This window comes from Acinonyx jubatus, chromosome C1, assembly GCF_027475565.1.
Source record: "Acinonyx jubatus isolate Ajub_Pintada_27869175 chromosome C1, VMU_Ajub_asm_v1.0, whole genome shotgun sequence".
Lineage (NCBI taxonomy): Eukaryota > Metazoa > Chordata > Mammalia > Carnivora > Felidae > Acinonyx > Acinonyx jubatus.
The window spans coordinates 164,168,297-164,190,081 of record NC_069381.1 but is presented as its reverse complement, the minus strand read 5'-3'; the positions used below and the strand labels follow the sequence as shown (position 1 = coordinate 164,190,081).

The window sequence follows — 21,785 nt, the reverse complement described above, 5'->3', positions numbered from 1 at the left end:
TCCTACCCAGAGTGCTATCTGGACGCAACACTTGGAAATGAAAATTAGCTTCATTCAATGGAGTACTTGGGAAGCATATTAAATACAAGCAGGGAAGCAATTCCTCCTTGCAGTAATGACAGTGAAGCATTTTTCTTTGGTTTTTGCTTGATTCCTAGCTTAGTCTCATGTAAAATTTTACATGGTTCTTTCTGGGTCAATTGTATATGTAATGTCTACAATACCTGTTTATCCATTTTATCAGTGAGATTTTACTGCCAGAAATTGCACCCAAAACAAAACACAGAAGAGTAACCCTTTAGGCTGTTTAGATTTCATATGTAACATTTCCCCTACACTTGTTTAAAAACCCTTCTAGATCGAGATTTAAATAAGACTGCATAATTGACATGCCATTATTTTATAAATTAAAAAAGGAGTAAACAATTTCTATTAACTTGCCATCTCTTGTATAACAAAATTAGTTTAAGTATTTGCTAGAGCTATTGTTAAATTCATAAAGCCATTCTCATGTATAATTATTATACAAATTATTTAAAACATATCTGCCATTTGGTTTTATAACTTTTCATACTAACCTTTCTTCTATTTGTGACACAGAAAATAAATGCTCTAAATAAGAAGTGGAGCTGACATTCTCTCAGTGGAGCTGAGAGAATGGTTTGAAATGGTTTTCATTTTAAGATGACTTTTTCTTTTTTTTTTTTTTAATTTTGAAAGTTGTGCCTTTCTTTCATTGAGGAGAGCTGGTCTGAGTCCAATTAATAATTGTAATAGATGGTATACAGCAGGTAATGAAATGTGAATGTTCATGATTCCCCTGTCAGCTTCTGACCCCCTGTGCTTGGCTTCTATAGGAGACAGCACAAGAATTAGAAGCAGCTACAAAACTTATGACAGAGAAAAATGAATTTGAACCTGACGAAGTGGCATTGCTTTCTTCTAAAGCTAAATGGCTGGAGGAAGAATTAAAAATACTTGGGCGAAGCATCAGCTCCAGGTCACAAGTCCTGCAAACTTATGTGGCATTTCTAAAGTCATCAGAGGAGGTACAGTGCCTATATGCTGACCTTCTTCAGCAAGGTGGCCTCTGCCCATCTTCCTGCTTTCTCTGGGGATGGAATCCCTGGTGGGTGGGTCCATGTCCTCCAGTCCCATGCATGTACTCACTTACAAGCTCTTTATTCTCCAAGGCACCATACAAGGACTCAAAGAGTAAGTTGTTTTACTAAAAAATAATGCAAGTGTGTAGGTGTAGATATGTTCACAAATAAGGAAAGTGGTTGTATCGGAACACTTTCTACTGTGGCCTACAAACATTTACAATATCCTAAACATAGAACAAAATTATTTAAAAATAAGTTGCCTTCTACCATGGATCTTTTTGAATACTCGAGCAATTAGTGTGATTCATTTAAAATACATATACAGAATCAGAAATTACGGGCGTTTGGGTCCACTCTCAGATCTGTCTTGTTTGATGCCTTTTAACGAGTTTTCTCTGAGAGCTTCCTCTGAGGCACTATTTTGATAGGGTTGTACCAGAGACTCTGTAAAATCCTGTCTAGTACACCAAGATTCCCTCTCTCAAAGGTCTCAGTCTCTGGAACATGACATCAGTAATGGAAAAGTGCTAGGGTCCCACCTCATTTAACTCTGGTGGCAGTGCACACAGGTGCACACAGACCCTGCTGCTTTCAGGGAGGTGGGTACTGGCCTAGCAGGAGGTAGAGCCAACCGAAGTTAGGGAGCATGCTCGATTTCAATTTTCCCACTGACACCCTTGCCTCCTATGGCCACCGTCCTGTCTAAGCACATTTCCTCCATCAGTTCTCATTTTGCAATGTTCTCAATTCTCACCACTCTGGAGAAAGGCCATGCCCGGTCCCTGCAAATCTCAGGTAATACCTTTTCCACCTCTCTCCTCCTCCTTTTGTCATTTCTTAGCCCTGAACCCTCATGGTTTGGGGCAAAGGTATTACAATTGACAGGATTATCCAGTTGATGAACATATTTGCTTGAAACTTGAAATGGTGGAGAAAGTACAAAGAAGGGCTGTTTTCTGTGTCTTCATTGCCAAAATGCACCTGCTTGGCTTCTAGTTCAGCATCTATTTCCATGGCCACCCTGGCCTTCATAACCAGGAGTCTCTCTAGGGCTGGAACCTTAGCTTTGTAAGAAACATGTTCTCAGAAGGACCTCATGCCCTTTCATCCTCCCTGCCTTCACCAAATCTGTTCTCCACCCTGGTGGAGCCTTCTGTCCTTCTCATCTTGGCAGTGCTCCTCAGTCTGTCACCCTCCTACCCCCTCAGGGTGGCCTTCTCTCCTCACCAGCTCCTGCTTACACATTTCCAGCCTGCTCCCCATGCTGTCAACTCCCTGCCTTCTACCCTGACCTACGCTGCCAATTCCCAATTCTAGATCAGCACAACACTCTATTTACTCAGCTTCCACTTCCAAGCTTTCAGACACTCCTGTGGAAAATCATACTGTTGTGCTGATTGGTACCATTGCAATTTGTGGGTCTCTGCTTGGGTCCCCCATATACTCCCTAGTTGGTGCCCATTCAGTAGCAATTCTCAAACATCTTACTCCAGTTTCCATCCCTAAATCTCAGCCAATGCCTATTCCTCATATGTGACTGAAAAAAACAAGACCATCGAGCCTAACTGTCTTGACCTCCTTGGACTTCCAAACCTATTGACATGTTCACTCATCCTCCATTTGCCAATAACATGAAGTCTCTATTTGTGCCTAACACAAATCAGTCATCAGTCTCTCCCTGTACACACCTACATCCTTCAGAGTCTAGCTTCAGCTAGACCCATCCTCTAATTGTTCAAATCTGCTTTTTCTGTTGCTTCCTTCTCTTTGGTCTGTATCCATGCCCAATGGTCTTGCCCTCACCAAGGCTGTCACTCTGTACTTTTCCTTCTCTTCACACCTGCACTTCTAGAATGGGAAGATGACACTTCTTGTCTCTGCCTGCTCCCCAAACCTCACCCCACTGCCTCTAGTGTCTTCCCTGTTCTGTCCTGGCAACTTACCAGTTGACAAATGACATGGTGTATTTTCAGTCTTCACCCCACTTGATCTTTCTGCCACATTTATTTAAATAACTCACTCTCACCTCCCATGACTTTTTAAAAGACAGATTTGTTGAAGTATAATTTACATAGGGTAAAATTCACCTACTTTAGAGTGTAATGATTTTGAGTATATTTACAGAGTTGTGCAAAGCATCACTGCACTCCAGTGTTGGTATATATATATTTCCATCACCACAAATAGAGCCCTGGTGCATATTTTTAGTCAATCCTGGCTTCCAGCCCTCAGCCTCAAGCAACCACTGATCTGCTTTCTGTCTCTATAGATTAACTTTATTTGGATAATTCATATAAGTGACATCATCTTGTCTACTTCTTTATCTGTTCCTTCTCCTTCTTCCTCATTTGGTTTTCTGTTCCTGAAGTGTGGTGGATCATGGAGCTCTTACCTGTGCTCTCTCTTTTGGACATTCTATATACTTTCCCTGCAAAACTTGCATCCCCACCTATGGTTTCAATTCACCAATAGCAAAAAACAGTTTCTTAGCCCCAGCTGTCTGAGCCCCAGGTCAATGCTTTCAACTTCTAATCATACTAATGACCTGTGTTTCCTATAGGCTCCTGAACACAACCAGTTGTCTCCTTTTCAAATATATTTTTCTTCTGTATTTTGGCATGAATAACCCTGTCATTTTTCAAAAGTCCAAGGTAGAAACTTCACAGTCTTTTCTGAGCCCTCTCTCTCTCTCGAGGAGCACATGTTTTGTACAAGGCCCCATGCTTTTCATTCCTGACTTCATTTAATCCTTATAACATTTCTATGTTTAGTTACTATTATGCCTACTTTAAAAATGGGGGAAACTGAGACTCTGAGAAGTTAGGTATCCAAGATCAAACAGCTAGTAAACATGGAAGCTGAAGTTCAATCCCCAGTCTCCTCCCTTTTGTTTTTTTTCCTATATCAAAGGCCATGCTATCCCTTGTTTATGTATAGGGGCAACCTAAAAGATTTCTGAATCCCCCTCCCCTCTACTTTTGCCTCCTCTTTCTTGGTTCAAGCCCCCATCATCTCTTGCTCAGCTTAAAGAAATTGTCTTCTATCTGTTCTCTCTGCCTCCTTTAATTCTCCCCTACACTCCTTTCAGAAAACGGTCATTCTAAAGCAAATCTGATTGGATTACCTCCTGGCATTCAGATACTACGAAAAATTTAATTTGTGAAACAAAGTATAAATACCTTTACCAAAAATGGATGAAGTATTAAAGTTTATCACTTATCCAAAACATAAACTAGTACTGATTCAAGGGAATTCCTGTACTTACTTGCATTCAAGGCTTTTTTGAGAAGTTGGAAAAAGAGGATGAATTAAAGTTTATGTTTTTACAGTTGTACATTACAGACAGCCCATCAAATTGACACTGATAGAAGTACTGATAGTTGTCATGCTGATTCTGAATCATTGTGATAGCTATCGGTTGTTTCACACTAATGAGAATCTGTCACATCGTGTTGGTTACAGCAGAAACCAAGCTGAAACCTGCTGGCCAGTTTTATCCTGCCACAGTGATCCCTCTAGCTTCTTTCTTAACCGATCAGCTTATGCAACCTGAACTTCACTCACACTAAGAGCTTTTATCATGCTCTGAACCAGTCAGTGTTTTCACACCTGTGCTTTTGCACGTTATTCCTTCCATCTGGGATCCCCTTCTACTCCCTCTCACCCTGGACAATTCTGAAAGACACAGATCAAATGCCACTTCCTTTGGGAAGTTCTTCCCTATTTACTCTGTGTAGAGTTGGTGGTCCCTCTGTGTATACTTGTTTTTGTGTTATGATAATTTGCTTATGGTTCTCTTTCTCCCAGAACTATCTTTGGGAACCCAAGGAAATAAATGCTTAATTCTTACTAGGGAATCTTAAAAGACTCCATGGAGGAGGTAGCATTTTAACTAGCTCATGAAGCATAGGTAGGAGCAGAAAATTAAGGAAAGATCATTCTTGGCTAAGGAAAGAAGCATCGGCAAAACAGAAGCATGAATAAATGGAATTGGGAAATGAGAATAGAACTGTTTCTGAGCACATTTGCAGGCTCACCTATTAAGTTCATTTAGATGAAGGATGATGTTAATGCCTTTAAAATATAGTGACTAACCATTGCCTGAAATTTCTCACCCTGTTTAGATTGCTCTTTCAGTCTCATCCTATTGGCTATTAAATATTAATTTAATGCATAAAAGCTTGTGTCAAAAATTTTCTATTTCTACATTATCCAATTACCTGTTAATCCATAGTTCTGCAGGTGCATTTGGTTTTATATAAGCTCTGATCAAAGTCAGTGATTTAAAATAATCTAGTATTGCTAGCATTGGTTACCAAATGAGGAAATAAAATTTTAGGCAGGTGAAGTAATATACCTTAGTAAGATTAGCTCCTGAGGCAGCTTAATATTAATACTTGCACAGAAAATTAGTAATTGTACTTTTTATTCTGGTTTATCACTGATTAGAAATTGTGATTAATAATCACAAATAATTTTTCACAGGCTTATATTTCTTTCTTTCTTTCTGATTTGTATTCCCTGGTTGTATGTGTGTATGTGTGTCGTATGTCTTTCTTCTGAATTATAAAACTCAGCTTTAAATGGAGCCACCCTGGTCTTTGACATAAATTGTCCCCAATTGCAAAACATGCACATATATAATACATAAATATGGTTTTGGCTATGGTAAGTAGGTCTTATAGGTAACAAACTTGTCAGCTTAATTTGCTACTGAGGGGTACTCCTGTCTGTCAACAACCTAAATAGTTTGCATGTCTTTTCAGTTAATTGACAATATTGAATAACTATTTAAAAAATTCTGAAATGTTCGGGGTGCCTGGGTGGCTCAGTCGGTTAAGCGTCCGACTTCGGCTCAGGTCATGATCTCACGGTCTGTGAGTTCAAGCCCTGCATCGGGCTCTGTGCTGACAGCTCAGAGTCTGGAGCCTGTTTCAGATTCTGTGTCTCCCTCTTTCTCTGACCCTCCCCTGTTCATGCTCTGTCCCTCTCTGTCTCAAAAATAAATAAACGTTAAAAATAAATAAATAAAATTAAAAATTCTGAAATGTCATTTCCATTTGATTTTTAAATAGGCTTTTATTAGAATCTACTGTTATTTTTTTTTAAAAATGTTTTTAAGGAGTGCCTGAGTACCTCAGTTTCTTGAGCATTGGACTCTTGATTTCAGCTCAAGTCATGATCTTATGGTTTATGAGTTCAAGCTCTGCATTGGGCTCTGCACTGACAGCACGGAGACTGCTTGGGATTCTCTCTCTCTCTCTCTCTCTCTCTCTGCCCCTCCCTCGATCATGTGTGTGTTGGGGGTTGTGCATGTGCACACATGTGTGCATACTCTCTCTGTCAAAATAAATAAATAAACTTTAAAAAATGTTTTTAAGTGTTTTTAATTTTCATTTGTATTCTCATTTTTTTAAGCTAGAGGAGCAGTGTCAGAGCCTAAAGGAGTTTTACCAAACTGAAATCCCACGGAAGGAAGAGGATGATGCTGAATCCAAGCGTCAGTTTGACTCAGCTGAAAAGCAGTGGCAGCTATTTTTAAACAGGAGCTTTTTAACTCAAGACCTAGGGCTTGAGTTCCTTAATTTAATTAATATGGTAAGAATGATATTAAATGTGTCACACCTTCTGCAAGGATTACTATCAAAGTCAAAATCATAAATTCAAGTTCAACTGTCTGCTAATCAACCTTGCCGGTTTAGGAAGTTTTTTTATTTGTTTGTTTGTTTAGCTTTATTCAACCTAGAACAGTCCTAAAGCCCAGCATTTACATGCTTATTTGGTCTTAGACTTTCTATTAATTTATAATGAAGGCTATGCTTTCAGTAAGGATGGATTTATTTTTATTTATTTTTATTTATTTTTTAATTTAATTTTTTTTTAATTTACATCCAAGTTAGTTAGCATCTAGTGCAACAGTGATTTCAGGAGTAGATTCCTTATTGCTTCTTACCTATTTAGCCCACCCCCCCTGCCACGGCCCCTCCAATAACCCTCTGTTTGTTCTCCATATTTAAGGGTCTCTTGTGTTTTGTCCCCCTCCCTGTTTTTATATTATTTTTGCTTCCTTCTCCTTATGTTCATCTGTTTTGTATCTTAAAGTCCTCATATGAGTGAAGTCATATGATATTTGTCTTTCTCTGACTAATTTCGCTTAGCATAATACCCCCTAGTTCCATCCACACAGATATAATGAAGACTATTTTAACTACTAAGAAGAAAGAGTGACTGTCATCCAAATACAACATTGCCACTATTACACAGAGACGTCAGTAGAGGTTCATGCAAAAGTTCTGTGTTATTTTGAGAATATGTAACAAGGTCTTTACAAAATTTCCAGGAGCTTAAGACAATATCTAGGATGAATCATCATTTTGAAAAATTTCATACCATAGCAGATCTTTCCATAGTGAAGCTCCATTATATTTAGAAATGTACTCTAAATTTTAGTTAAGTTGTATTTGTAAAATACCCTAGAATCTTTATATCAACCTGTGGCTGATAAAGTTCTCTACAGAGTTTTAAAAAATAGCTTCTCCAACTCTCCTTTAATGCCTCAAGTATCTTCCTAATGAAACTGCTCATTTCATTGTTACAAAATCCCAGCTACTAGAAACCTTTTTTTTTTTTTTTTAATGTTAAGCCAAATCTGTCTTTGTATCTGTTTCTGACCCTCTGTAGCTACACAGGGGAAAAAAAATTCACATTTCATTCTTCTTACACATGTAAGTCCTTCAAACATTGAAAACAGTTGCTATGTCTAATCTGAGTTTTTTAGGCAGCTAACCACATATAAATCCTTTCCATCATTTGTGAGACAGTTTCACTTCTCTCTGCATCCTGATTATCCCTCCCAGAATTTTCTATGGTTTGCCAAAATCATTCATGAAATGTAACCAAAAAGTGAGGTACAACATCAACACAAAGTACAACAAAGTGGACATCATTTTTTACCAAGGAGACCTAAGACTATGCTAGCATTTTTAGCAATAATTTCACTTTGCTGATTCATATTAGGCTTGTGATCAAATACAACTCCCATTACATTTTCATTGCAATTCCTGCCAATCTAGATCACTCCCATCTTATATTGGTCAAGAATTTATCTTTCATATACAAATGTGGGCCTTTATATTTATTTATTACTATTTAATTTCATTTTACCTATGATTCCATCTTATTAAAGTAAACTTGACTCTGCTATCTACTACATTAGCCATCTTTTCTAAGTTTAAGTCTATATATTTGATAAGTAGGCCTTCTATGGCTGCAAGTAGAGCTTTAATAAAAGTGTCTATGGGGCAAGTTGATGTCCCAACCCATTCAGCAATTGCTTGATTAGACAGTTTTTTTAAACAATCACAGACACTTCCAATAGTACTTTATTTCAACCATTAATTCACAACTTTTTTCCTAAGTCTGTAGTGAGAGAGACAGCTCAAAGAAAGGTCTGCCTACAAAGTATCCTATCCATTACATAAGTATAATTTGACATAAATCAGGTTGACTCCTTGTGATCAGGGAATTCTTCCCAAAGTGCTTACAAGCTTCTTGATCAATGATGAACTTACTGCACTAATTATCAATGTAGGTCTTACCAATCTGTAAATTATGTAGTCCATCCTTTTCCCCCTTGTGAAAACCAGGGCATTCTCCTTTCTCTAACTTTCTGGCACTTTTCTTATTTTCTGTAGATTTGCAAAGATAACTGACATCTGCAATTTTCCCAGTGCTCTGAAATGTGATCAATCTCAGTCTGGAGACTGAATTCATCTGGAAGAATTAGGTTCTGTAACTCTTCTCATCACTCTGAGCAACTCTTTATCTTCTCTAGCTCAACCTTCGTGGTTTGAAGACCATTCTTATTAAGTCTATGTGGGGAAAAAAAGTATTTATAGTGCTGATTTATCTAATGCTATTCTTAAGCATCAGAGAAAACTTGCTAAGCAATTCGCCCATGTTCTTATGTTGTACGGGTGCTTTACTGTAAAAACTAATTAAGTGATTTTTCATTTGGAACATTTAGAACATGTATTATCTGTTGATCTGTCACCTTTCACATTTTTACTTTGTTCGTTATATAGTCTTTAGTCTCTTAATTGTGTACTTCTCTAATTTACACCCAGAAGGAATTCAAATATTTGCAAATTGCATTTTTGTCTATCCTTTTTATTACGACTTCATTTCAGAAATTTACTTTTCAGTTATGAAATTTCCAGTTGTATCTTTTTTTTAATTAGATTTCAATTACCAATGCAATTATCTCTCCTGTCCTCTCTACATCTGTCCTGTACTCTCTTGATCATATTAATCATGGGTATTTCAAAGTGTTTGTCAGCTAACTCCAACATCTGAGCCTGGAGTTGTTTCTGTTGTCTACTTTTTTCTCTTGGTTTCCAGTCATATAGCCCTGTGTTGGCAGGACTGGTGAATATTCATCAAATATCAGACATTATGTATAAAAACACATGCTTTACCTCAAGGCCCTTAAAAACTGTCATATAATAAAATTCTTCCTTACTGGTAAGAATTAAGATCCACATAATAGTTAACTTTATTAGTTCAGTAACATTCTGAGATAGGAAATCATTGGTAAAGCAAGTAAAACACAGTTTTAATTTCTTCATATTTTTTGGACCATCAGGATTTCAAACAAACATTATTGTTGAAATGTGGTAACCAGTTTGTGGTTGCTAAAGAGGAAGAAGGCCTGCTGGCATTTTCCACTGAATGTTCTGCTCTTGATTGGGTTGCTGTGGCTCATCTTTTCAAGGTTGACACCGAAAATTTTTCAGTTCATCTAAAAAAATCATCAAGATCAGAGAAATTGATTTATGTGAGGACTCTGGGCAGACATGTTAATGAAAGTGCTAATTTACTAATATATAGCAGTGAATATCAAGGATGCTATCCAGGATACTGCCTTCCTGTTATCAACGTGTCTGGAAAACAAGACACACCATTCATTGTGCCTGAATCCAAATGGAAAATGGGTAATTTAGTACCCTATTAGATAAGATTATGACAATTTTTTCCATGCCCCTAAACAGAAGTAGAATGAGTAGCGTGTTCACTAACTAGACCTTGGGCAAATTATTTAATCTTGGTGAGTGGTCAAAATACTCAAGTCTGCCAAGTACATAATCACTCTTCTTGAATCCTGCTAGCTAGATAGCACAAATACTACTGTGCACTTCCTTTTCCAGGCCTCACTAGAATCATACCCTGCTGATTATAGTCGACATTGATATGCTGCAATTTCCAAGTTTACACTAAATTATATATTATATTTTGCTTAATAGTTTCTTAATAATATGTGAAAGATACCCTAACTTTATTTATAGCATCTTTTAAAAAAATATTGTTCAGGATGGGTTCTGCTGAAGTTGTCTGATATCTTTCATGATATATTATCATCTTGTTGACCATAGTTACAGCATATATTATTTCTGAATCCCCAAATTCATAGGAGAGATCTTATTTAGAACTTGCAATTATATTCTTTTGTAATTAATTGGCACTTTATAATGTCTAAATTAATATAAAAATATAAATGTGAAATATTAATGTCATTTAAAATAATTTAGAAATAAGATGGTCTGTTAAAATACTCCAGCACACATTTATGACACTGTCTTCTGACTACAATCTAAAAGATCCCTTGACTTCTAGATCCCTAGCTGTAATTGTGATTAGAGTAAAACCTTGGATTATGAGTAACTTGTTCTGCAAGTGTTCCACAAGATGAGCAAACATTTCTAATACATTTTAATTTGATAAACAAACGATGTCTTGGAGTACAAGTAGGACATAATGCCGAATGTCACACGATCACAACTGAGCCAATGGTTCTTGAAGTTGGCTTTGATATACAAGTGCTTTGGATTATAAGCATGTTTCCAGAATGAATTACGCTTGCAAACCAAGATTTTACTGTATAGAAATCTATGCACATTTGCTCCTGAGAAATTCAAGGATTTATTGAGAAAGGCTAGCCATCAAAGTAAAAAAACATTGTTTTGTCAACTAAATATTCTTCTGCATTTTTTTAATGTTTGCACTCACAAAAAAGTACATGGTCTTACTCTTTACTTCTTTTATTCTTCTGACTGCAATTGAATTTCCCCTGTTTAAAACCATTGTTTGTAGGCTTTCAAATCAGGCAGCCAGAACATGTAGAAATTGGACATGTAGAAATGAAGAGGACTCTGAATTTAGATGTTGTGATTCTGATTAATAGTTTCTTAATAATATGTGAAAGATACCCTAACTTTATTTATAGCAGGGATTTAAAAAATATTGTTTAGGATGGGTTCTGCTGTGTATTATAGGTGCATAATAGAGATAAAAATACGGAGATATATAGATGTACATTTCAGTTCTTACAAAAGGGAGTAGCTTTAAGAACTGTTCACAAAGAAAATTTGAAATAACTGTAGTATATACAATGGGATAGTTGAAAGAGAAAAGCAGACCCCTCATATTTCCTGGTGCTGAGACTTTGACATATTCTAATGAGTTATTTAACATTATTTACAATGTTAAAATAAAAGATGGAATATACTTCAAAACTTATGCATTAAAATAATCTTAACTTCAACATTTCTGGATCCTGACACTCATTTAATCACCCCTTAAGCCCCAGGAAATAACCAGACTCTGGCCAGGGGTGGAGAGGGTGGGGAGTCAAACACTACTGGATTTTAAAGTACTCAGGACCTGGTGTCCGAGCATAGACCAGAGGTTCTGAGAGCCCCACTGTGCCTTTACACAAGCATTCCAGATTTGTCTTGATCTCAGAACCATGCTCCGTGGTGGCCATGATCAAGTGTTTGTCTCCTAAAAGAGTGTATACAAAAATGTTGTGTCTCTTGGGGAAGAAAAGCCATTATATGGATTATTAATTTAACAGGCAAAAAAGAATGAAATACTAAATGTGAAAAATGAAGTGCACTTTATGGAGAACACTATGGAAAGCCAGAAGGCAGAAAGAGAAGAACTCAGCCACCTTCGGATGACATGGCAACTTAAAGCCACAGCAAGCAAACCTGTGAAACAGCAGTGGGGAGCATTCAAAGAACAACTTAGAAAGGTACAGGAACATGCATGGATATCATTAAGTCTTAAAAAGGAATGAAATTCTGATGTACACTGCAACATAGAAGAGACTGTAAAACATGATGCTAAGTGAAATAAGGCAGTCACAAAAGGGTAAATGTTGTATGATCCCACCTACAGGAGCTACCCAGAGTTGTCAAATTCGTAAAGAGAGAAAGCAGAATAGAGGTTACTAGGGGCTGAGGGAAGGAGGGAATGGAAGTTCCTGGTAAATGGGTATGGGGTTTCTGTTTGGGATGGCAAGAAGTTCTGGAGATGGTGGCGATGGATGCTCAGCAATGTGAATGTTCTGATGCCACAAAACTGCACAATTAGCAACTGTTTAAAATGGTAAATTTTGTTATGTGTATTTTACCACAAAACAAAACAAAACAAAACAAAACAAAACAAAACAAAACGTAAAGTAAAGGAAACCCAGGGCCTGTGGTTTTGTTCATTGGTAGTTTAGGACCACAGAATCACTTGAGGTAGTGAGTGTTTTCATGGGGACTGAAAAGTTTGATGATGCACCAGTCATCAGTGGATTGCCAATGGTGTCCAAGAACATAAACACATAACTATCTAATATATATTTCAGACCACTTACAACTTAAAACTTCTTCAGGAAGCACTTATGCCTGTGTCTGCACTTGACCTTGGAGGGAGCCTCCAGACCATTTTAGGTCTACAGAAAAAATGGAGTGAAATGAAGCCTCACCTCCAGGTGAAGAAACAGATTGATGGACTTGGGTGAATGGGAAAAAAAATCAAAAACTGTTCAGTTGAGATTTACCTAATTAATTTTAACAGACTGGTGAATTGTTATTTTTTAAACAAAAGCATGGTTTGTCTAAAGCTCCACTTTTTTTTTTAAATGTTTGTTTATTTATTTTGAGAGAGAGAATGAAAGTGCATGTGCCCACACTAGAGCAGAGGAGGAGCAGAGAGAGAGAGGGAGAGAGAGAATTCCAAGCATGCCCTGTGCTGTCAGCACAGAGCCTGATATGGGGCTCCATCTCGTGAACCATGAGGTCATGACCTGAGCTGATATCAAGAGTCGGACTCTCAACCAACTGAGCCATCCAGGCACCCCTAAAATTACACTTTAAAAACACATTTTTCTTACTGTTTTTCTGCACTATTCTGTATTTGATGATACACAAATATTCAGGCTACAAAATGCCTGATATATTATCTTAGATTATTTGAATTTACATTAAGCTATCACATATATTCATTTTAATTATTTCCCTATAGACATGTTTTAGATTAAGACATCTCAGAACAAGGGTGAGCAAGCTCTGACACAGAGGCTCTGCTCCCCTTTGTCCTTGAAATCACCACTATGATGTCACCATCCCCATTCACTGGCACCCCAGATTCCTACCACTCTCCCAGGAATCTTGCTGTGCTCTCCCATTCTCCCTCTCAGAGAGCCCTCAGAAGATGAGAGATAAAACCATGAGTCATGTTCCCAGGCCCAGACTGCCCATGCATTCCATACCCTCCACCTCCTGCCGCTCCTAAACCTGATACAACTGTCAAAAATATTTGCCAGTCATGCTGTCCTCTTGCCTGACTTCTTGTTCTTCACTGCAAAGTTAAGATATCTGCATTGCTGTTGGTTGCTACTTCAAAAATGTTGGCTTTAAAGAATGCCAAATCAGAAGACTGAAGATTCCTTTAGGGAAGATCTATTTCAGATTCTTTTTTTTTAATTTTTTTTAACGTTTATTTATTTTTGAGAGACAGAGAGCATGAGTGGGGGAGGGGCAGCGAGAGAGGGAGACACAGACTCCAAAGCAGGCTCCAGGCTATGAGCTGTTAGCACAGAGTCTGACACGAGGCTTGAACTCATGAACCATGAGATCATGACTTGTGCCAAAGTCAGACACTTAACCAACTGAGCCACCCAAGCACCCCTATTTCAGATTCTTTAAAGGTAAAACTGATATAGCATAAAACTACCTCCTACACACACACACACACACACACACACACACCATTGTAGCCCATGGTGAAGTCTTTTCTATAAATTCTTAGAAAATTCAATTAGCCTACATGTTAGCTACTTTGATATACCTTGTGTTATATGCCTACTGGCATTTTGTGTATGTATGCATGCACGTGGCCCTGCACATGCATGCGTGAGTAAATTCTTCTAAGTCAGGGGCCATTCCCAAGCTTCATTAGTTCTGTCACTGTGGTATGCATATATTTGATTCCCCTATGCTTGATTTCAATTTGAAGACCTTTATTAGCCTACTCTTCTGCAAAGTATTTCCTTAGCCTAAATGATTTCCACTACTTTTCTCCTTGATATAAGCTCCATCCCTGACATTATAGTGGCTTCCTCTTTGAGTTGTCCAGCATTTGCAAGTTCTATCCCAAAATCTGGATTCCTACAAGGGGTATCTGAGTGGTCCTAGGGAAAAGGAAGCTGCTTTATCCCTCTCTACATGTGGTGTCTATTTGTGGATTCTGGGATGACTGTTTTTAAAGTAGCATATCTACCACATTGCTCAGCTGGTAGTTCATTCTGATCATTCTGTTATCATGAAGGACAAATAATTCCCCCAATGTATTTTTAGACTTGTCTTCTCTTGATGTTTTTATCATACTGATTCTAGTTTACATTAAATATCAGAGATGATCATGGCTTCATAAAATATCTAAAATGCATTCATTTAACAGATAACTGGAATATTTGGTGTGCCACAGAAATATGTGACTTTCTATTTCACCACCTAGCTTTGAAACATGTTTTTTGCATTTATAGCAAATTTTTTTTAATTTCTAAGAAGATGGGAATAGAATAATGTATCCTTAGCATCAAACACAAAGCCTGGATTTGCAAGGATGGGGTGGGGCTGACAATAAATAATAGTTAGCAAATGAAAGAATAGTGATTGAGACCTTCCTATAGTCAGTTATAAAGGAAAAAGCTGTCTAAAAGCTGGATATCTTTTATTTCTTTCAACTTCTTTAGCAACTGAACGTTGAAGTTCAATACATTGTAAAAGAATCAGAAGAGTTAACTGGCAAAGGAGCCCCTGTTAGAGAGAAGTCTCAACAACTGAAGGAGCTTATTCACCTCCATCAAAAACAGCAAGAGAGAATCCAAGATTATGAGGATATCCTGTACAAAGTAGTCCAATTCCATCAAGTTAAGGAAAAGGTAGGACTTGTCATGGATATCTGGAAGACCCTCAGCTCTATTTTTTTTATTATTTATTTATTTATTTATTTGAGAGAAAGAAAGAGAGAGAGCAAGTGAGCAGTGGAACAGGCAGAGAGAGAATCTCAAGCAGGTTCTATGCCCAGCATGGAGCCCAAGGTGGGGTTCGATCTCATGACTGTCATATCATGACCTGAACCAAAATCAAGAGTCATATGCTTAACCAGGTGCCCCAAGACCCTCAGTTTTAAATTATGAAATTAGAAGGGCACCTGAGTGGCTCAGTCAGTTAAGCAGTGAACTCTTGATTTCAGCTTAGGTCATGATCTCATGGTTCACGAGATCAAGTTCCACATCAGGCTCACACTGACAGTGCATGGAGCCTACTTCTGATTCTCTGTTTCCCTCTCTCTCTGACTCTCCCTGGTTCTCACTTGTTCTCAAAATAAAGAAATAAACTTTAAACTATGAAATTAGAAATAAATTATTGTGTAATAAAGGCCAAGTTGCTTTTTCTGGTATCAGAAGTTTTCCACAATCTGGCCTTTAACTTTTTCTCACTAGCTTCTATCCTCCCTTACATTCCAGCCAAACTGAGCTTTTCTTTGTCCCTTAAAGATGATGCACACCTTCCTCACTCCAAGCCTTGACTCTATTATTTGCTATTATTTGACAGGCTGCTATTATTTGACAGGTCCTTTTTGCTCTTCTCTACTATTTAAACTCTATCCTTGCTTCCAACAAGCCTACCTTACTTGGAGTGATTTGTTTCTTTTCTAAATTCCCAGAACTTTCATAGTTTATCTCACACATCTGTCATTTTTAGTATCTTGATTCTTAATTACTTTCTCCCTTCAAGTGTAAGCTCTCTGAGGAAAGAAAATAAATTCATGTGTTTTTTGGGTTTTTTTTTTTGTATCTTAAGTACCTGACATTAAGGAGTGCTTAGTACAAGTTCAAGTTATTAGCTTCTACTTTCTTTTAAATGTTTACTTATTTATTTTTGAGAGAGAGAGAGAGAGCAGGGAGCAGCAGAGACAAAGGGAGAGAGAGAATCCCAAGCAGGCTCTGCATTGTCAATGTAGAGCCTGATGAGGGGCTCAAGCTCACAAACTGTGAGATCTTGACCTGAGCCCAAATCAAGAGTCAGATGCTTAGTCAAATAAGCCACTCAGGCATCACATTATTAGTTTCTATTAACAGAAAATGGAGATGTGTTGATATCCCTTTAAAATAGCCTCTGAATTTACTCGGATCACAAGCCTAGATCTTGCAAAGGTTTTAGGCTATGACCTTCTTTAACAGAACTGGTAGTATTAGTTCCTCAATTTTACCCTCTTGGTTTGAAGCCCTGTAACATTTATTTGTCTATAACACTAGTAATTATAGATGAGCTTGGCAACATTTTGTCCAGGTAGTAAAATTGGTTATAGGAAGTAGGCTTTTTGTTTAAAAAAAAAAATCTGTCTTCCTGAAAATATGAAACCTATGTTAATTGTTAACATCCTAAATTTCAGCTGGGTCATCTCATCAAATCAAGAGAAATGGAGTTTTTAGAACAGCCAAAGGAGCTGGAGGATGGCCACGAAGCCCAGGTTCAGCTCAGTCGCTCTCAGGAGAAGCAGGCACATATTGAGCAGCTCCATAAACTGGCCCTTTCCCTGGGAGTGGACATCATCTCTTCAGTACAGCGACCTGTAAGCAACTTAGAACACCATCATTCATATCTAACTAAAGCTGAGAGTTTGGTTATTATAATATCAATGAAACCAGGCAGATTGCCTAGTACATGTTAAGTTAAAAAATACATTAAGCCACTGGGATAGTTATTTGTGGTGAATGTCTACCACCTATAACAAAAGAAAAAATATTTAAGGAGAAAATCTGTTTATACAAGTCTTGTTTTATACACCTATTCTCATGCTAATTAAAAATAGAATTGTAGAGTTGTGTTGTCTAATATGGCAGTCAATTTTTCACCTTTGAAATGTGCCTAATGCAATGAAAGAACTGAACTTCTAATTTTATTTATTTTTAATTAATTTAAAAAATTTAAACTGACAGTGTAATTATGGGAAAACTTTTATGTATGTTGGGAACAGCTTGGGTATGTGAATCTACATTTTAAGTTATCAACTATGAAGTTTGAATACAGATCAAGTATTTCTGACAGAAGTTTAGCAACAATTAACTAGATTTCAAAGACTTAGTATAAAAACTGTATTAATATTGTCTACATTTGGTTACATATTAAAATGATGATATTTGGACATATTTGGTAGAACAATCCACATTATGAAGATGAATTTCACCTGTTTCTTTCTTACTTTTTAATATGACTACTACAAAATTTTAAATTATTCATGTGGCTCAGATTATATTTTGATTGGACCAATGCTGCTTTAGCATTCCAGATCTGGAAGGTATTCTAGACATAAGCCAGCCCACAACACTCATTTTATAAAAGAAGCATCTGAGGCCCAGAGAAGCTGCTCAAGCCATGAAAACTCAGAATGGAGGAGCCTCCTGGCTTTGCAGAAGGCTTGGGCACCAGTCATTGGACATGCTTTATGCCAGTGGACTGACATTAACAAAGGAGCCTAAAAGAGAAGAAAATATTTCCAGATCAAATTTTTCTAAATAATATATTGGACTCCGATTTTAAAAAAATCCCTTTCTAAATTCCTAAGTTTAGTGAGAAAAGATTGTTTTTTCTATCCAATATGTATAACATTAATAAATCATAATGGTCAATTTTATTTCAAAGTTCATTTAAGATATCCATTAAACTATATGGAATGCAAAGAACATAATTTTTTTTAAGCTAAAAGACAGAAATGCAAAATAGAATCAGTTTTTACCAAGAAGGAACTTTCTTTCTAAAGAGTTTTATTTTATTAGTAAAGATATTACAAAAAAAAAAGTAAGACATCTCACTTTGCACAAATAATATAAATTGTTCTCTAACTCTTGTCTGCCTTGGCCTCAGCAGCCCTCTGTGCTGAGCAGAGATTGGTGCACTTCCATAATGAATCTGAGGTTAAGTTCAAGTTGACAGGAAAATTATAGTGCAGAAGCTGAAGGTTTCCGATGCATATTTTATGCTTTTGAAGTAAAAATTATACCTTATAATAAACGACGTCTTTGAAGACTTGGGTGTGATGAGCAAATCTTCAAAACTTAAGTTTCAAGACTGGAAATGCAATGGTTTGCCTTCCCTGACATGTTGGTGTCTGGCTTCTTTCTGAAATCATTACAGCATATTCAGATATGCTTGAGGTAAAGTAAACCAGGAACCTAGTTTTTAATGTCCTCTATGAGTTTCATAAAGCAGGTAAATAGCACATCCGTCTCATTGCTGTTTTGCCCGTTCCCTTTGTCACTTGCACTTCCATTCCATTTTCAGAACTGCTCTAACATTTCTGCCAAGAACCTGCAGCAGCAGCTGGACATCCTTGAGGGGGATGGTGTGAACTTGCGTGCCAAAGCCGAGGAGTATGAACGGACCCTGATCCACTGCTTGGAGTACTGCACCACAAGGGACAATATAAATGAGGTGGGGTAGTAGGAGTGAGCAGCGATATTGCCAGAAGTTGCTCTGAACCTAAAGCATGTGGCTCAAGTGTCTGCACCCATGCACACACAATCAGGCGACCATTTATTCAATGTTGACCTTTAATCTACCAAGCAATAGTCTCAGGGCTCTGAAAGTTTGAGTAAATTTCAAGCACCCAAGTCAGTATGTTGTCAATGAATAGAAAAACCTAGAATGTACCATTATGGCCTTTTGTTTGTTTCCTTATCCCCACCCAAGGCTGTACAGCAGTTGCTTGCTTGAGTGGATACAGCCTGTCAGGATAGAAAGAGTGATGCTGTCTCCAGGCAGCCAGCTCCAACCTGCTGAGATTCTATTTAAGCACCATTGACTCATAGTGAAGGGGGTGCCAAGGGCCAGGGGAGCAGGCTCTTTGCCTCAGAGTCTACAAAGTATTATCACCAAAATCAAGTGGCTGGTTTCATGTTTACTCGAATGAAGTAGCCTACTGGCAAAATAACTTCTAGAGAAAAAAAGAGTAACATGAAAGTCAACCTCTGCATCCATGCTCCCCCTCACGAACACATAATTCTACCTCCTCTTCCTCAATTCTACCCAAACCCAACCCCCAAATATGTAGTGAGTCACAGTCACCTTCCCCTAGTTAAACTTCCATTTAAATAAACCTACCCTTGGGGAAAAACACAGATCAGGATGGCAAGGGTCCTGATTTTTTTTTAATTTACATCCAAATTAGTTAACATATAGTGTAACAGTGATTTCAGGAGTAGATTCCTTAATGCCCCTTGCCCATTTAGCCCATCCCCCCTCCCACAACCCCTCCAGTAACCCTCAGTTTGTTCTCCATATTTATGAGTCTCTTATGTTTTGTCCCCCTCCCTGTTGTTACATTATTTTTGCTTCTCTTCCCTTATGTTCATCTGTTCTGTGTCTTAAAGTCCTCATATGAGTGAAGTCATATGATATTTGTCTTTCTCTGACTGACTAATTTTGCTTAGCATAATACCCTCTAGTTCCATCCACATAGTTGCAAATGGCAAGATTTCATTCTTTTTGATTGCCAAGTAATACTCCATTATATATATATATATATATATATATATATATATATATATATATACACACACACACACACACACCACATCTTCTTTATCCATTCATCCTTTGATGGACATTTGGGCTCTTTCCATACTTTGGCTATTGTTGACAGTGCTGCTATAAACATGGGGGTGCATGTGCCCCTTTGAAACAGCATACCTGTATTCCTTGGATAAATGCCTAGTAGTGCAATTGCTGGGTCATAGGGTAGTTCTATTTTTATTTTTGTGAGGAACCTCCATACTGTTTTCCAGAGTGTCTGCACCAGCTTGCATTACCACCAGCAGTACAAAAGAGGTCCTCTTTCTCCACATCATCGCCAACATCTGTTGTTGCCTGAATTGTTAATGTTAGCCATTCTGACAGTGTGAGGTGGTATCTCATTGTGGTTTTGATTTGTATTTCCCTGATAATGAGTGATGTTGAGCATTTTTTCATGTGTCGGTTGGCCATCTCGATGTCTTCTTTGGAGTAGTGTCTGTTCGTGTCTTTTGCCCATTTCCTCATTGGATGATTTGTTTTTTCGGTGTTGAGTTTGAGAAGCTCTTTATAGATTTTGGATACTAACCCTTTGTCTGATATGTCATTTGCAAATATCCTCTCCTATTCCGTCAGTTGCCTTTTAGTTTTGCTGATTGTTTCCTTCACTGTGCAGAAGCTTTGTATTTTGATGAGGTCCCAATAGTTCATTTTTGCTTTTGTTTCCCTTGCCTCCAGAGATGGTGTTGAGTAAGAAGTTGCTGCAGCCAAGATCAAAGAGGTTTTTGTCTGCTTTCTCCTTGAGGATTTTGATGGCTTCCTGTCTTACATTTAGGTCTTTTACCCATTTTGAGTTTATTTTTGTGTATGGTGTAAGAAAGTGGTCCAGGTTCATTCTTCTGCATGTCGCTGTCCAGTTTTCCCACCACCACTTGCTGAAGAGACTGTGTTTATTCCATTGGATATTCTTTCCTGCTTTGTCAAAGATTAGTTGGCCGTATGTTTGTGGGTCCATTTCTGGGTTCTCTATTCTGTTCCATTGATCTGAGTGTCTGTTTTTGTGCCAAGGGGTCCTGATTTTTGACTGAGAACTGACAGCAGAAGACAAGGTACTATATAATTCCAGACTTATCTCCATTTAGAGTAAAATGTTTCTGAGTCCATTAGTCACAAGTCCATTACAAAAGTAGGTACAGGAAAAGGAAGCGCTAAAGCTTCTCTAACATTCTGTTAGCCTCAATTTACACATTTTCTCCAAAGTTATCTTCTTTCTTCCCATCGTCCTCCTCCTTCTCCCCCACCCTGTCCCCTGCCCCTTTCCCCTCCTCTTCCTCCTCCTCCTTCCTCTTCTTCTTTGGTAAACTTTTGTTTTGCCAAAAATCTCTCTCCCTGCAGGGATGTTCAGCTCTAGACTGACTGAAGCCAGAAGTGGAGGAGGCTAAGTCTTATTCCTAGCTCCCTATGGCTGTTTCCATCTTGCTGAAGTGCTGTGGCATTTATGGAGCTCGGTCCTCCTGTTCAGGCCCTTCCCACAGTGGTTCTATTTACAGGCTGCCTCGTGATGTGCCTCTGCTGGGAGCCAGCTAGCCAGGATGACAAATGTACCTTGTAGTCACAGTAGGGACACCCCAGGATTGTCTGTACCGTAACAGGAATGAGCAACCAGATACATGTGGGTTTGCTTTAGGAATCAGATAACACTTTAACATGATCTTAAACATTAAGAGAACTAGTCTTCCCATTTGCTTCTACTTCATATCCAACTAATCTT

At 37.8% G+C, this 21,785-nt stretch overlaps 1 protein-coding gene across 11 annotated transcripts in view; it reads left to right on the top strand.

The window, feature by feature from the left end:
* The window catches only part of CCDC141 (coiled-coil domain containing 141), a 232,049-nt gene that overhangs the window by 168,747 nt on the left and 41,517 nt on the right, over positions 1-21,785 (top strand). For 7 of the 11 annotated variants that reach the window (XM_027055390.2, XM_027055387.2, XM_053215386.1 and 4 more), the window contains 7 exons: positions 858-1,049; positions 6,525-6,704; positions 12,019-12,198; positions 12,802-12,927; positions 15,193-15,381; positions 16,899-17,078; positions 18,788-18,937. In XM_027055390.2, coding sequence (XP_026911191.1) covers positions 858-1,049; positions 6,525-6,704; positions 12,019-12,198; positions 12,802-12,927; positions 15,193-15,381; positions 16,899-17,078; positions 18,788-18,937 — 1,197 coding nt within the window. The other 4 variants (XM_027055389.2, XM_027055388.2, XM_053215389.1 and 1 more) reach the window with 4 other exon arrangements.